Raw genomic sequence first — 17,190 nt, 5'->3', positions numbered from 1 at the left:
GGAATAAGAGAGAGAGGGGGAAGAGGGAGAGAGGGAGAAAGAGAAAGGGGGAGAGAGAGAAAGGAAAGAAAGAAGGAAAGAAAGAAAGAAAGAAAGAAAGAAAGAAAGAAAGAAAGAAAGAAAGAAAGAAAGAAAGAAAGAAAGAAAGAAAAGAGTCCTGTTGCTACATCCCCAAACATTCTGCGTTGTAAGTCTATCTACAGTCAGGATTCTCAAAAGATTCTAAAAAAAACAAACTGCGAGTGGAACCTTCTCATCAGGACAGCAGAAAAGCCCTTCTACACATCACAATAAGCATTAGGTTTAATGGGAAATTTTCAGCAGGTTTCCAGGCAGCTGAGCAACAAAGCCGGTGACCATGCCATTCCATTGCTAACCGTTCTCGGCATTGTGCTGCTGATCCAAGCCATTACAGTTAGACCCAGACACAACAAAGGAAGCTATAAAAATCAGAAAAGAGACTAGAAAATGGTCTCGCTTATTTAGAAGACACAAATGATTCAACTAATAAGCTATCAGGACCAATAAGACAGCTCAACAAAGCAGCTGGTGTTTCTGCAACCAATTAAAACATGTAATCAGGAAAATAAAACTCTCATTTGTTATTGAGGCAAAAACTGGAAATACGCCCCCCCCCTCAACACGCGAATAATCTTTACAAGAAAATTATAAAATTTGGTTTCAAAAGAAGACAGAACTAACTGTAATATGTGTGGTGGAAATGCCCACAGAGAATATGAACCGGAAGTTCACAAGAGGGTGGTAAAATTGGTGGTCAGCATATAGTCACCCCCGCCCAGTCCCAGTGGCGATCTGGGAAAGTTGAATGGAAATGCCTATTTCACATCCAGCAAACTGGAAAAGAGCCCAACTGCGTTGGCATGGCTGTGAAGCCAGGAACACTGCTGGGTGCGGCTAGTGTAAGGCTGAGCAGCATCCCACTTTGGAGAGCAGCCTGGTGACATCTGACTGGAGGGAAGGTGGGGACTGCCCTGCAGGCAGCTTCTTTGTGCTGGAGGAGCTGAAGCCCACCTTTGCAAGCAGACATGCAGGAATGTCCACAGAAATGCTGGTCACGTGTATCATCCTGTTCGGAAAGTTCTGCGCTTTAGAGGGAGGTGAGCCAGACGTCTGTAAGTTGTCTCGGATGTCTCAGGGAGATGTTCCCATTTCCTGTCTACCAAGGAGTTGACCCTGCAAATGGTAACCTGTTAGAAATGTTTTTTTTTTTTTTTAAAAATTTACTTCCAAATAGCAGAGGAAAATATAAAACCACCCAGGAGTAAGTAGAGAGTCTTTCTACGATACAGTGACAATGCGGTCAGGTGGAGCCATGTGTCAGAAGATTTGATGTGATATCAGTGCTTTGTTTTCTCAGATCAGTCAGCTTCATGTAACTCAGTCCGAACAACATAGGGCTTTTCTTTGAAAGGGGATTGTTTCCTTTTTTTAATTTGGAAAACTCTTCAGTTTATCTAGGATAGTAAATATGAGAGAATTCTTCTTTAAAGGAAACAATTAACTTCTACGGCATACTTAACAATATTACAAAGCTATGATACCTAAAACAGTGTGGACAGAGCACAGGAAGGACAGACAAATGCAACAGAAGAGAAAATTCACAAACAAATCCTGACTCATGGGATCATACTGGAATTATACACACAATAGAGGCAGATTTAAAATTGGTGGTAGACGGGATATTTACAAAAAGGCTTTTGAAGCCTGGGATGGTGGCACACACATTTAATCCCAACACTCAGAAGACAGAAGCAGGTGAATCTCTGTGCGTTTAAGGCCAGCCTGCTCTACATAGCAAGTTCTAGGCAGCCAGAGATACAGTGTGAAACCACGTCTGAAAAACAAAAACAAGGTTTTTTTGTTGTTGTTGTTTTGTTTTTTGCATAACTAATGGACCAGGGAAGGGTAGACTCTTGCATCATATGTAAAATAAATTCTAAATGGATTTAGGGCAAAATATTGGAGGAAAACAGTGGCTTTCTTATTTATGGTGTTTGCCAAGTGTACCTGCCTCCGCATGTATTCTGAATGCTGGTAAGTAAATAATCATGCTGTAGGTTGTGTTAATTTTGTGCTGAGCATCCCAACAGCCCCTTCAGCTATTTAATGTTGTTGTGGAAACTGTTTCAAGACTTGAAAATGATATGCACTGTATTAAGTGGGAGAGCTGATTACCATATGTGTGTATAGTTGGATCTTGTTGGTGTGTCTGTACATATTCAAATGTGTGCACGTGTATATGGAGACCAGAGGTCAATCAATGCCAGGTGCCTGTCTCAATCACTTCATCTCTCACCTGATCCCGGAGCTCACCAGTTTAGACTGGTTAGCCAGAGAAACCCGGGGGTCCTGTCTGTCTCCCCAATGCTGGGGTTACAGGCACATACCGCCACCACGTTAACTAAATCAGTGTGGGCAGAGCACAAGAATGACAGACTAGAGCGATAGAAGAGAAAACCCACAGGCAAATTTGAACGAATACAGAATTACATATGTGGGAGAGGTGGCTTTAAGTCGGTGGTGGGGAGAGTTCTTTGAAGCCTGGCTTGGTAACTCACACCTGAATCGTAGCTCTCAGAGTTAAAACCTGGCTCTTTAGCGTGGGCTTAGGGGATTCAAACCCAAGTTTTCATGCTTGAGCAACAAGCATTTTACCATCAGAACCATCTTCCCAGCCCCTCCTTTTTGCACATGCATGCGTGCATGCATGCAGACACACACACACACACACACATGTATACACTGCACAGAACACACAAGCCTGGAATGATCTCCAAGGGAACATAACAGGTTCAGAAGCTGTTTTCTTTCCTTTGTGTTTTTCTGTTTTATGCATTTTTCTGCCATGAATATTTTATCCTAATGATACAAATAACCTTTTGGTCTTTAATGGATTAGAACAAATTATCTTTTGAGATTAAGGAGGAAAACCCCATACCCGTTGTAGTTATTAATTAACAATAATTTCTTAATGCCACCATACAGCATCCGGGCAATGTTGAGATCTCCAAGTTGTCTCATAAATGTCACCATATATTTTGGGATTTACAGTTTATTTGAGCCAGGCTCCAAATAAAATCAGCATGCTGGATTTGCCGTCGACGGCTTGTTAGCCTGCACCTTTCTCTGTCTCCTTTCCTTTTTCTCGTCTAGTTTATGTGTTGAGGCGTGCATTCATTTGTTCTCGGGCATTTCCTAGATTCTGATTTCGACCTGCCTGGGTCATCATTTCATCTGAACTTCTGGCCTTCGTTTTCCCTGTTAGGTAGAAATTTGATTTAAAAAAAAAAAATCCTCTTTGACCCGATTTGATATTACTGGGTGGATGGCACATCCAGATCCACAGTTGTCTGTTCTCGGCTAAGAAGCATGGGATGTTCTGATTTCTTGTCATGATGTACAGATGTTTTTATGGGATTTTTTTAAAATGTTTTTATGGCTTTGGAGATAGCTCAGAGGGTAGAGTTTGTTGTGCAACCATGAAGATCCGAGTTCGAATCCTCAGAACCATTTAAAAGCTGGGTGTGATCGTGTGAGATCTACAATCCCAGAGCCCTTACCGCAAGACTGGATGCGGTGATGGGAGAATTCTGGAAGCATTCATGCCAGCCAGCTTGGCGCATACAGTTGCAGATGAGAGTGAACCTGAGTAAATAAGAAACCCTGCCTCTAATAGACAGAAGGCAGGAAGAACACCCAAGACCATCCTCTGGCCATAGCGCCCACACCATGGTCTTGTGCCCGTGCAGGGACACGGACACGCACAGACACTTTTTCAAGGAATGTTTTTATAACAATTTGGACACCGCAGTGGGCTCAGCTCTTTGAAGAGGTGTCATCTCAGAATGGAACCCCAGGATTCTTTTCATAGAGTCCAGAAAGGGATTGGTCTCCCGGGGCTTTAACAGAATTCTGTCCCGCACAGCACTGTTAGCTGGAAGGACGACTTGGCTTCCAGGACGGAAGGGTGGAAATATTGGTTCAATTTGCTGGCAGCTGGCACCATGTTGTGTGCGCGCACAGACATCCATCTCCCACCCATAGATCCCGTCTTTGGTATTTACCAAAGTGCCAGGGGGCCTCTCAGCCCATCACAGCTTCTGTTGTTATTTGTACCACTATCTAGAAAGGAGCAGCCACCTCGAGACCTAGGGAGCCAGTTCATTATTCTAATGATCGCTGCCTTTGCTGGTCCCCAGAAGTTTAGGGGACAGATGGGAATGAGGGAAGCCAGATGCCAGCACTATTCCCCCACTGACAAACCCAGCAGGCCCTAGGCTGGAGCCATCACTATACCAGGAAGGGGCAGAGGCTTGGCCTGGGGGAAGGCAGGTCACCATAACTACATCCTGCTCGTGCCCTGGGGATCGTGTCCAGTAGAACAGTCAAGGCAGGGGCAGGCCTGGCCATAGGCAGACAGAACAATGCCTGTATTGTCTACTGGAAGGACAGGAGTGTGGGTTAGGTGTTACACACATGCCGTGTGTTTTCAGCCTCTCTGTCTATAGAAACAGATGGCTTGGGGAATCAAGCCACCCCAGCCTGGCCTCCCAAGGCTGCCGAAGCGTGAGCCGCTAGCATTTGAGCACTGAGGAAAAAAAGCAGATTGCACGGGGCTGTTAGAGTAGCAACTGATTCCCAAAGCCTAGAGACATGCTGGGTACAGCGCTATCAGCGTGGGGACGGGCACCAACCAGCTCTGCGGCTGGCTTCACTTTGCCACCTTCTGAGCACCTGCCGGCCACCTGCCTCTCTCGCAGCTGTTATTGATGCCATACGTGGGAATGTGGGCTGCAGGGTGAGCGGACCTCTTTTGAAATAGGCAACTCTGACATCATTGGGTTGGGGTTTCTGGTATCCAGGTCTATGATGGCACTAACAACTCCGCCCGTTTGCTGGGGGTCTTCAGCCGCTCTGAGATGTTGGGGGTGACTTTGAACAGCACGTCCAGCAGCCTGTGGCTCGACTTCATCACAGATGCCGAAAACACCAGCAAAGGCTTTGAACTTCAGTTCTCTAGTAAGTCTTTATTGGGTCTGACAGTAGACATGCACACGCACGCACATATGCTCACACACACACACACACACACACACACACACACACACACACAAATGCATGCTTGTATGTGCCTTTTAAATCCTGTGGGTTATTGGTAACTGATGAATGAATCTAGAAAATGTGGTATGTCCATACAGTGGAGTATTATTTGGTAATCAAAAGGAAGAAATGATTCATGCTTTAACATATATGACGCTATAAAGCAGTACCCTGAGCAACAGAAATCAGACATACATTTTAAGGACTTCATAGAGCTCATGCATAGAGACAGAGGGCAAACTGGCTGAGAGAGTAAGGGGGACAATATTCTACAACTGTGACAAGAATTTCACAGTTATGTGAGTGCAAGAGACAGTAGGCTGTTCACTGCTTGAGATGGGCGAATGTGTGTTGTAGTGACTCCGGTAGCCCTCAGGATTTCCCTTGCCTGGGTGCTGAGATGTCTCACGCAGGGATCTTTGCCTCTTTCAGAAGTAGCTCCATGTAACGGGATTAAATAGGCTCACATTTGAATTCCATTTCTATTAACTGAAAATGGTGCGAATTTCAAGCAATTTAGTTAACCTTCCCAAGTCAATGCTCTCGATTGTAGAGTGCCAATAATTACACCCACCTGTGAGACCCCTATGACTAACAAATGAGAGGCAAGGTCTTTGGAGTCCCACGGAGTGGAGTGGGAGCTCATGGGAGCGCCTTCTCCAGCCCTTTCAACACAGCTGCTTGTATGGTGATGTTCCCTTGCCTTCCTGCAGTGGTCCAGGGATCAAAATGGAAGCCACAGATCCCACTCCCAAAATGCTACAGGTTCAACCCAAGAAATAGAAAATCCAGCCCCAAGTATGCATGCCATTAAATTCTGAACTCACTTTCTTAAAGCCACAGAGACATGCTCCCTCCACAGAGAATGGATATAGGGCTGGGTCATGAGCCTGAAGCTGGCACACCAGGGGTAGTGACCAGAGCACCTCAGGGTACCAGCGGGAGGGGAGGGGACCGTGGCTCTGTCACCACGAACTCTGCTCACTCTTTCTCTTTCGTCTTCCCCAGGTTTTGAACTCATCCGATGCGAAGATCCAGGGACCCCACAGTTTGGCTACAAGGTTCACGATGGAGGTCATTTTGCCGGGAGCTCCGTGACCTTCAACTGTGACCCTGGCTACACACTGCGGGGCAGTGAGGAGCTGATGTGTCTAAGTGGGGAACGCAGGACCTGGGACCGACCACTGCCCACCTGTGTCGGTAGGATGCCTCTTGATTGGCAAGGAACCTCTTGGCCCTTCCCTTCCCTGAGCTCCAGCTCCGGCCTCAGAAATGGTACCCAGGGCCTGGGGCCATCAGCCAGCCTTGGATTTCCCTGTTAGCAAGCACTGTGGCTTGGTAGCAGCCCTCCTGCATTTCCTCATGCTCACTCTACATTACACAGGCAGGACCATCCATCCACACACGGGGTTTGCAGTTCATCAGTGGGGCAGAGTCCAGTCATGCCCTCAGAGTTGCAGCCCAGGCAACAGAGCAGTGGAGGGGGTCTCTGTTAGAAGGAAGGAGTGGCTCTAGGCCTCGTGCAACACCAGGCCACTCCAGGTCTCAGTTTCCCTGGAGGCGAAATGAGTTCACGCTCCCCTTTCTAGGGAGGTGCAGGGAGAAAGACTAAGCTAGAGAGCTAGATCTGATCTCCTGCCTCAGGAAGACTGTGGTGGTGAGCGTGCATCTTCCTGAGCCTGGGGTTCTTGCGCGCCATTGGCAGACATTTCCTGGAGGCTTTGCACTTGAGCCAGACCAGGAAAAGTGGTCCAAGGCCAAGCTGAAGATAAGCGACCACCACCATTCTGGTTCTCTAACCTCTGCACTTCCCTGCTACTCTTGACTCCCCTGGCCCTACTCATCCTGTTGCCCGCAAACCAGCTCTTTCTAGTCAAGCCTCCTGCTCCCACCCGCAGTGTCCCTGAGCAACACAGGTGGAGCTGATGGGAATGAAATACTTGCTGGGGGAAATCATGAGTGCCTACCAAACCACACATGCTAGAAATAGGCCAGCAGGTGTCCATGCCACTGGGAAGCCCCCATTCTACCAAATCTCTTTGGTAGGCACACGGATGGAGCCTTGCCATAAGCATGCATCCTGTCCAGAGTCTCTGGACAATGAGAGAGGGCTCTGCAATTGGGAGCAACAGTTTGATTGAGACTCGGAAAAATAGACAAGATTTCACCATCAGAAAGGCTAGGTGGTTAGGCAGATGGTCTAGCCTGAGCACACGCAGGACAAACCAGATAAACAGCATGGTGAGAAGCCTTGGTGACCATGCTTGGTCCTATTCCCATGGATAACTGCATTGTAATGGGGTCTCTGCATGACACACACAGGGTCAAGAGCCGGGATTTCAAGCCAGAAGGTAGACAGTTGCAATCCATAAGCCCTTAGGGTCTTCTTTCTTTGTTACTGAGGTTAAGACAGGCTGTAGATGTGTCTCTTCCATTTCGTGTGTGTGTGTGTGTGTGTGTGTGTGTGTGTGTGTGTGCATGCATGCACAGATAGGCATGCTTGTGTGTGTGCACTCATAATAAAACCAGAGGTCAGCCTCGGTATTTTTCCTCAGGAATCATCCATTTTGTTTGTTTGAAGCAGGGTCTCTCCCTGGGACCTGGAGCTGACCTATTCAGCGAGGCTAGTTAGCCCCTCAGATTCTTCTGTCTTTATTGCCCCAGCCCTGAGATTATGGCAGGAGGATTTTGCCATCTGTAACCATTCCTCTTTTTAATTCCCTTCTTTCACTCACTTTCCAAGCCCTACATAGGTGCTTAGAATTCAGAGACTGAGCACTCTCGGATCAGCCACGGAGACACATGCATAAATAGACAGCAGTGTGGTACCACAAGGCAAGCAAATCAAAGCAAGCAAAATAAATGAGAGACTGTGGCTCCCATAAGACAACTGTTTGCTTTGCAGAAAGGATTCCCTGTCAGACCCCCCTGCCAGCCCACCTGTCAGTGACATTGGGTTTAGAGAACTCACTCAATCGGGGCTAGGAAGACTATCATACTTCGGTACATCCTACTATAGATACTCATTGAGATCTTCAATGAGGCTTTTCCTCGGGACCTGTTGCATTTAGGGAAGTGAGGCTGTGTGTGTGTGTGTGTGTGTGTGTGTGTGTGTGTGTGTGTGTGTGTGTGTTACACATGCCATGTTGAGGGTAGAGGTCAGTTGAAGGGACTACTCTAGCTTTAAATATTCATATGTCTCCTCCATTGATAAGGAGCAAAACCCAACTATGGTAGCCAGTGCTGACAGGGGTTGCTGTCCTGCCCAGTCCTACAGCCATTCAGTCCCAAAGAAATACAATGAGGTCTATATTAATTATAAACTGGTTGGCCTATTAGCCCAGACTTCTTATTAACTCTTACATTATATTATATATTATATTATATCTTCATATATTAGCCCATAATTCTTGTCTGTGATAGCCATGTGGCTTGGTACCTTTTCAGCAAGGCAATCACATCTTGCTTGCCTGTGTCTGGCTTCCTCTATGTCTGGGTGACAATTGCAGACTAAAGCTTCCCTCTTCCCAGAATTCTCGTTGCCTGCCTCTACTTCCTGCCTGGTTGCCCTGCCTATACTTCCTACCTGGCTACTGGCCAATCAGTGTTTATTTAAAATACAAGTGACAGGGTACAGACCATTGTCCCACAGCACTTCCCCCTTTTTTTAAACAAGAACTCTGAATTGAATCTCCTTTGTTTAGCTTTTCTCCTGACCATTATCCATAACAACTTGTAACCAACATTCTAAACAAAGGCAAATATCCATAGTCCATTTTTTGGGAATGTGGGTGTAGTTTTTCAGACTACTTCCTGCTGATTGGGGGCAAATCTTATGAGGACCTAAAGAAAATTTAAAATTATGATCAAGTCCTGACTGTAGTATCCTCTGAGGCTTGATCATCTCAGGCAGCAGCCTTTGAACTGTTCTGGATGTAGAACTCAGACATCTGGACCCTTTCTCCTCTTGGAGATTTCTCAAGAGGTCTTCCTTGGTCAAACCTGGTTTTTCTTAATGTAGAATGAATCCACAGTCCCTCACTTCCTGTGGAAACAAAAGCAAAACCTCTTCTCCAAAGTAATATTATCTTTTGGCTTAAATTTTAAAGTCAGAGTATTTTTAAAATATTTATATTGGATTAATCCAGCAGCATTTATAATCAAATGTCTTTTAGCAGCTTTTACTCCTTCCTCAGTCATCAAACAATTTAAAGACAACACAATAACATACAGTATCCAGACTCTCTGTGTAGTTTTCATCTTTATGTGGCTTTATTTTAACCTCTATTTCTTTTATTTTATTTTTAATTTTTTGGCTTTTTGAGACTAGGTTTCTCTTTGTATCTTTGGCTGTCTTGGTACACTCTCCGTATACCTGGCTGTCCTTGAACTCACAAAGATCTGCCTGCCTCTGCCTCCCAAGTGCTGAGATTAAAGGTGTGTGCCACCACACCTTGAACTCACAGAGATCTGCCTGCCTCTGCCTCCCAAGTGCTGAGATTAAAGGTGTGTGCCACCACACCCTACTACTCTCTTTTTTCTTTTTTCTTTTAAGGACTTTATCCTTTTTCTTTTTTCTCCCAAGCCTACATACATTTTGAAACACACTCTAAACCTTTTAGAGTTTTTTTTTTCCATCTGAATCTATCTTTACTGTGTAGCTCTCTTTTTCTGACCACTTGAGTCTTTAATTTGCTAAGCAATATGGCTAGGATTAAAGCCGTGGCTTTGACCCCTGGATCCACCCCATTCCTTAGCTTTCTGAGAGTCTATCCTCATGGCAGAGGTATTGACCAGAGCCATGTTTACTGCCACAACTCTATGGCATTTCAAGGTCCCTGCCACCACCAAGAAGCATGCTGTTGGCTATTCATAAACACCATTTAAGTGTTTGGTGGCAGGGTCTCTTAAAAGAGCTTCAAAGTTTCACTGCTAAAGCTGAGTCAGGAAACCTCTCTTAAATGAGGCACATTTGCCTCTAGCAAACAGAGCCCACCTGAGAAAATGCTACCAAGAAGCCATGCTTAACTCTGTTCTTTTCTGTCTAGAATTACTTCCCAAACTCTCTCAGGCTTTATGGGGATGCAGTTGCCCCATGTTGGGCACCATTTTGTTGACAGGGGTTTCTGTCCCACCTGGTCCTATAGCCGTTCAGTCCCAAAGAAATACACAGAGGTCTACATTAATTATAAACTGGTTGGCCTATTAGCCCAGACTTCTTATTAACTCTTACATCTTATATTAACCCATAATTCTTGTCTGCGTTAGCCACATGGCTTGGTACCTTTTTCGTCAAGACAGTCACATCTTGCTTGCTCTGTGTCTGGGTGACAACTGTAGACTGAAAAGTCCCTCTTCCCAGAATTCTCGTTGCCCCACCTCTACTCCCTGCCTGGTTGCGCCACCTATGCTTCCTGCCTTGCTACTGGCCAAATAGCATTTATTTAAAATACAAGTGACAGGGTACAGACCATTGTCCCACAGCAAGCCAGAGCTCCATGATGGGAAGAAGGGGAAGAATAGAGCCTCAAGGAGTCGCCCCTAATGGATGCTACAAGCTGTGTACTCAGGCCCTCCTGCCCTTCTGCCAGCCCCTGAATAAAGTGACCCCATGGAGAAGGAAGATGACGCTAGGTCCCTGTGAGGCTTTTCCCAGGGCCTCTGTCTCCAAACACCCACCCTCTGTCCCCACCGGTCCCCACCGGCACCGTCCCAGCTTCCTGCTCCCTCTCAGTTGTCACTCATCTCACCCACTCTCTGCTGGGCTCATTTACCTTGGTGTCTTTCAATCAAGCTGGAACCACCTGCCCCAGCAGCACCACCGACTGGTGGCCCACAGGGAAGCTAGAACAAAGGGTCTAGTGTTCTGAGCACTCCTACCAGAAGTGGGTCCCTCCTGCAACCCTGCCTTCATGGTCCCAGGTGAAGCCTCAGGGTCAGAGTGATGCTTGATGGCTCAGGTGTCGTAATAGGTGAAGCTCAGTCTCCCCTCTGGAACTTTCTAGCTTTTAGTTCCTTACTTAACCAATCACTCACTTTCTTACACAGCTCAGCCTTAAACCTCTTCATTTTCCCTCATGCTTCCTTGGTTCAGGCACGGTAATTTTCCTGGGAAGCCATCAGCTTCCACTCACTGGGCTGTGCATCTGTTCATTCAGTAAATACTTATTAAACTTGTGTTGTGTGCCCTATGCTCTACCACACGCTCGATATGCGTGCAGTTTGTGGCAAGGTCCCTGTAGCCCAGAGCCTGGGATGGCAGGAGAGACGACGCTGTTTTAATGCACTTGCTATATGCTTGTTTCCTTCACACTCTGCTGGGGACCCAAAGGAAGATGGTATCCAGTTTACAGTTTCCCTAGACAGGGGAGGGTGTTAACAAGGCTGTCACAGGGAGGGCACTTTCCACATTGTTGGTCCAAGCAAGGCTGCTTGGGCTGTGGAGTTAGTTCATCAGACTTGACAGGACCAGAAGCATGACACAGTCTGCTCTTTGGAAGTCTCTCAGATATAGCACTGTGGAGATGGACAGCTGTACCAGCTGAGAGACAGAGGGGGCCTGAGCCAAGACTCTAGCATTGGAGACAAAGTAGAGACAATGTGGAAAGTGTCTCTCAGAGATTCAGGGACAGAGCCTTAGACCAGAGAATGTTGCAGCTGGAGAGGCCACCAGCTCTTGGGTTAAGTGACTCACTCTGACGGGGAGCACAGATTTCTCCACTGCTTTCCTTGCCCCGAGGCTCAATGCTCTGTGCCCTCTGAGCTGCTACTACAGTCCTCTCCCTTGGAAAAGGGAGTTCCTTCCCATGTATACACACTGCGCTTCCTCACAGAACCCTGATGTACATCGTCTTTCAACACCCCACACTTGTCCAGCTCTCTAGCCTTGCTGCCCACCACCGCACATCCCCAGCCTGCCCCACCACACCCCTCCTTTTCTCTCGGACTATAGTCTCTTCCTCCTGTCCCTCCCTGCTTCACCTGCCACCACATAAGCTGTTCAACTCTGTCTCCTCCTTCGAGGTACATTTGAATCCAAACCCTCCCTGAGTTTTTCTCCTGCACCAGGGGGGGCTGGCCTCTTCCTCCTGGGCACCAGCACTTGCTAGGATCAGGCATGTGCCAGGATAGGCAAATGTGCAATGGTGTGTCCTGCACTGGCCCTGGCCTAGAGAAGGACTCAATCTAGTCAGCAGTGTGCTCCCTGGCAGCTAGCACGGGTCCCTTGGCTGCAGACCAGACATAAGCCCCTTCCTGTTCTACCCTGAGAAACTCCAAGGTGTTTGGTCATAGAGTAGGCAGCTAGTCCCACCCTTGGGGATGGATTCACTTACAAGTTTATTAACCCATTGAAAACACACAATTCAGTTGTTTTTGCTCATTCATGTGGCTTTGTAACCATCACCACTAAGTTTTGAACAGTCTCTCCTTCCAAAAGGAAGTCTCCCACCCACTAGCATTCACTCATTACTCCCCCGAGCCTTGGCAAACACAACACGCGTTCTGTTCTCTAGTCCTGCTTATTCTGGATATTTTATATAAATGAAATTATACAGTATCTCAGTCTTTTGTGTCTGCTTTCTTTCACTTGGCATTGCGTTTTCCAAATCAACATTGTAGCATGTATGTGAACCGCATTCCTTCTTATGGATGCCTAGTCTTCTGCTGCTGGATAGACCACATTTTGTATTTCCTTTCTTCAGCTGATGGACCCTGGGCTTATCTGCACTTCTTGGCTACTATGACTAGCACTACTTAAATTATTTATGTTCAGGTTTTTATGTGACATTATGTTTTCAGTTCTTCTGAGAGAGGAGTTACATGTTGTATGGTGACTTATGTTTAACAATTTCAAGAAACTACCAGTTTGTTTTCCAATGTGACTATATCATGGGCCATTTCTACCAGTAATAGGAAGGCTCCAATTCCCCACAGCCTCGCCTACACTCGCTGTTTTATTATTAACACCTGTCTTCCTGTCAAAAAGCCGTCCTGGTGGGGATGGGGTGATTGTGATTTTGATTGACAGTTCCATAACAATGATAAATTATAGAAGCATCTCCTCTCGTTCATATTGGCCATTCATATATCTTCTTTGGATACATGTCAACTAATATCTTTTGCCTTGTTTTTAATTGGGTTGGGTGCCTTTTATTAATGAGTATTAAGAATTTGTTTCTGGTTCTGAGTCCTAGTCTACCCTCGGGAGCTCTTTGCATGCTCTGCTTAAGCACCGGGAATGGGCTACAGGGACTTGGGAGGCTCTCGGTGATGCTGAATGAATGCTCAGGCCACCCCATGATACTCGTTCTGTTGCAATTTCTTTCAGCTGAGTGTGGAGGGACAGTGAGAGGAGAGGTGTCAGGGCAGGTGCTGTCGCCTGGGTACCCAGCCCCCTATGAACACAATCTCAACTGCATCTGGACCATCGAGGCAGACGCCGGATGCACCATTGGGTAAGTGTCCAGAGCCAACAAAGAAATTTGTGCCACTGTTGCCAAAGGGGAGCTGTCACCAGCATCATTGACAGACCTAGCTGTTGTCAGGGCCCTCCTACCTCTGTTAGAGGCCCGTGGGGTCCTTAGTCACCACAGAGACTCTTGGTTTGGACTGGGCATGTGGGATTCAGCCTCAGCCTCACGGGGGCTACATCCAAGGCCATACAGCTCACTTCTCTGACATGCCTGCCGTAGAGCAGCAGAACCCAAGCTTGAAGCTATCAGCCCAGGTTTAGAGCCCAGCCCCTCCATTGCCTGCTAGTGAGACTTAACCACCATGAGTCTCTTCCCTGAAGATGGGGTTTCAGTTAAAGCTCTGTAATGACACACTGCATACTTGGCTCAGTGTGGTACTTCAATCACAGAGACAGGGCCAGCCCTCAAGGCCAGTCCAGATCGCTTGAACTACGTGAGCCAGGCAGGTTGCTTCTCTTTCCTTCTTTGCTTCCTCGTTTCTAAAAATGAGGACCAGAAGGGCTTATATTTCAGGGCTGTGTGGGATTAAGTAACAAAAGCCAGCAAAGTCCGTCACTGGTACATTTTCCTCCCAACACCTGACTCAGGAACTCTTTAGAGTCCCAGACCTTCAGAGAAGAAAGGGGTGTCTGATTGGCAGGTGCATGGTTGGCCTTTCTCCTGACCCCTCCCCACCAGTCCTATTGGTGATGTTAGCAATAATAAACTCTGGTGCATATGCAAGTCCGTGTGCACACGAGTCCATCTGACAGCTAAGCGGTCAAGTAGAAGCTGTGTATTTCTAAGCTTGGCAAGCTACAAAAAAGACAGAGAATATCCCAGATCTTCCTGTTATTTTACACTGCTGGCCAGGGTGAGCCTCGAACTGTATGGTTCAGAGGAGGTAGGAGGCAAAGAGCAGGTCAGAGGGGCAGCGTGCTCAGTGGTGTGAAACGCCCATAAATAAGAGGGTACCATGGCAAGTCTTGAGCAGGCTTGGCCTACCAAGGTTATTGACAGTAGAGAACTCACAGGAAGTCACCATCGAGGACTAGGGGTAAAAAGGGAGCCAAGCAGAGGGTAGAGTTGTGACTAGCAGGTTCCAGCCCTTGGGTTTTCAGCAGCTGTGAAGGTGTTGCTGAAACAGAGATGAACGCTCATGCTCCTTGGTGCAGCATTCACTTGGAATCGAGGAAATACAGCGCTCACCTGTCCACACTTTCAACTCTACCCCGTGTGCTGTGAGGTCAGTGGCACACATGGGAACTTAGGATTTCATAAAGGGACAGTGTTGCTAGAATGGCCTTTGGGACACTAGTCTATGTGCCCCAGATGAGGTCCGTTGACATGTCATGGAGTGAAAGTTGAGCATCTCATTCCAGCTCTCAGTGCCACCATGGCTTCCACCAACCCCTCCTTGTTCTTTCCCAACACTTACCTGCAGTGATAGTCTGGAAAAGATAACCCTATGTGTACATGTGTACACTCGCAGCCAAGAAAGCCCAATGAAAAAACCAACAGGGAGGATTGGGATTTAAAGGTGGTGGTTTGGTTCCTGACTCTGCAAAGACCCTCAGGCAGTGGATGCTGGAGAGCAAAGGACCGGTCCACTTTAGCATATGCAAATCAGCAGGCGGTCTCCTGACTCTCCTGACTCAGCACCATCCACCCATTGATTCACTCTTTCCTGTGACAACTCTCACTACCTGGTCTTCCACAGTAGAGGCTCTGTACTTCCTGTTCAAAGAAAACCCTGCAGGCAGGCACAGAACAAGGTTGAGGGGGAAGGGGATGTAAAGGAGATCAGGAGGTTCTAGAGTTGAAACCAGAACTGAGCCCTCCAGGATGGTGAGGGGTTACCAGGCAGCCAAGGAGGAAGGTAGCAGGCAGGGGAGTAGCTTCCCAGCAAGGCAAGGTATTTCTCCCATGCTGAAGCTGTAGCTGGGAGGGTGCAATGCTGTGGTGGTTTAGAGTTTGGCTGCCCTAGGGGCTGGCAGAGCAGGAGTTCCAATATGGAGAGCCCTGGGCTGTGTGCTAAGCCTGGGCATCCGGCAGTTTTGTGGAGAGTGAGCTGAAGGAACAGGCTGCACTGGGGCCTTGGAGGAGGCTGTCTCCAGGGTTTGCTGGACGAGGAGACCTGACCCAGGTAGTTGCAATTGAGATGAGGCAGGAGAAACCAGTTCAGAAGGCATGTGTGTGCTCCTGCCAACTGACTCCATTCTTGTAAATATGCAAGTATACATAAATATACAGTATACAGAAAGTCTGGGAGAGCAATAACCAGCACCTGCCATTTAATGAGGGTTGTTGGGATTTTAGCTCTTCTGTCTTTGTTTTCTTTCCTCGGAATTTTACTCTTCAGTTGGGACATTCAAACATCCATTGGCGACATCTTGATACTCCATACATTTGACCAGCTCTGTCCAAAGAGAAGGTGTAGCCCCCATCAGCCTCCCAAAGAGTTGTTTGAGCACTTTCGTAGGAATTGCGACTTTGAAGCGGGGCTAGAAGAAGGCAGGACAGATTCACAGGCTGTAGTCCAGATGCATGGACTACAGGGAAAGCATGAGAAACAAGAGTGAGGATTCATAGCAAGAATGAAGACAAGTTCACTGCAGAGAAAAGCCAGCTGGAAAGTGGAAGGGAGGCGGGAGGCTCGGGTCAGAGACAAAACGATAGATAGATAGATAGCCTCTCCAGAAAGGGCAAGAAATAGGAGGCCATGAGGCCTGCTTCATGTGCATTTCATACTCAAGTCTGTGTGTGTGTGTGTGTGTGTGCGCGTGCGTGCGCAGGCGCGCACGAGAACATGTGTATTTGCGCGCACACAAAGGGAAATAGAATATGACGATAATTGTACTTGTAAGATGGCTCAGTGGATAAGGGTACTTGCTGCCAGGTCTGACACCCCAAGTTCAATCTCCAGGCCTCACATGGTGGAAGGAGATAACCAGCTTCCCCAAGTTACCTTCTGACCTCCACAAGCGTGTCATGGCACACACACACACAATAAGGAAATAAACATTTTGAAGGGATATGGGGATGCACTAGCTCTCATTCTGACATGTGTCTCCCAGTCACAGCTACTCCCACAGGAGCTACTGCTAAGCAGGTGGTCTTCCAGCCACACTAGAGGTACCAAAAGTGAAAATGGAGGACAAGACACTCCCCACCTCAAGTCTGCCCAGCTCCGTCATCCTTCTGCATCTATGCACACATGTGTACAAGTCCGTGTGCACATGTTTTCATTCCCTGCTCCTCATTCCCTCTTCTCTCTCCCCATTTTCTTCTGTCTCCTTTCCTCTTTTCTTCCCTATCTCCCTCCTTCCCTTCCTCCATTTTTTCCAACTCTCTCTCTTCCCCTCTCACCACTTCATCTTCCCTTGAATAACCAGCAGTTGAATAAAAGGAGCTAATAACTACACAGATCTGAAGAGAGCTCTTCGCATCTGAGTCCCTATTTAGTATGTTTCTATGCTGAATATTATTAGAATTTTTCTATTTAAAATAAAATAAGAGACCGGAATGATGGCTCAGCCTAATGACCTGGATTTGAATGCTGAGACTCACACGGTGGAAGGAGAGAACCACAAACTGTTCTCTCTCTCTCTCTCTC

At 47.1% G+C, this 17,190-nt stretch overlaps 1 protein-coding gene across 1 annotated transcript in view; it reads left to right on the top strand.

Annotated features, from left to right (window-relative positions):
- LOC101999605 (CUB and sushi domain-containing protein 2) overlaps positions 1–17,190 on the top strand; it is a 514,736-nt gene that overhangs the window by 403,219 nt on the left and 94,327 nt on the right. Inside the window, exons 23-25 of the mRNA XM_026782281.1 lie at positions 4,884–5,040; positions 6,130–6,321; positions 13,451–13,577. Coding sequence (XP_026638082.1) covers positions 4,884–5,040; positions 6,130–6,321; positions 13,451–13,577 — 476 coding nt within the window. The remainder of the gene's footprint in view (positions 1–4,883; positions 5,041–6,129; positions 6,322–13,450; positions 13,578–17,190) is intronic.

Source organism: Microtus ochrogaster, chromosome 10, assembly GCF_000317375.1.
Source record: "Microtus ochrogaster isolate Prairie Vole_2 chromosome 10, MicOch1.0, whole genome shotgun sequence".
Taxonomy (NCBI): domain Eukaryota; kingdom Metazoa; phylum Chordata; class Mammalia; order Rodentia; family Cricetidae; genus Microtus; species Microtus ochrogaster.
The sequence above is the reverse complement of the archived record's forward strand: the minus strand, read 5'-3'. Positions and strand labels throughout refer to the sequence as shown.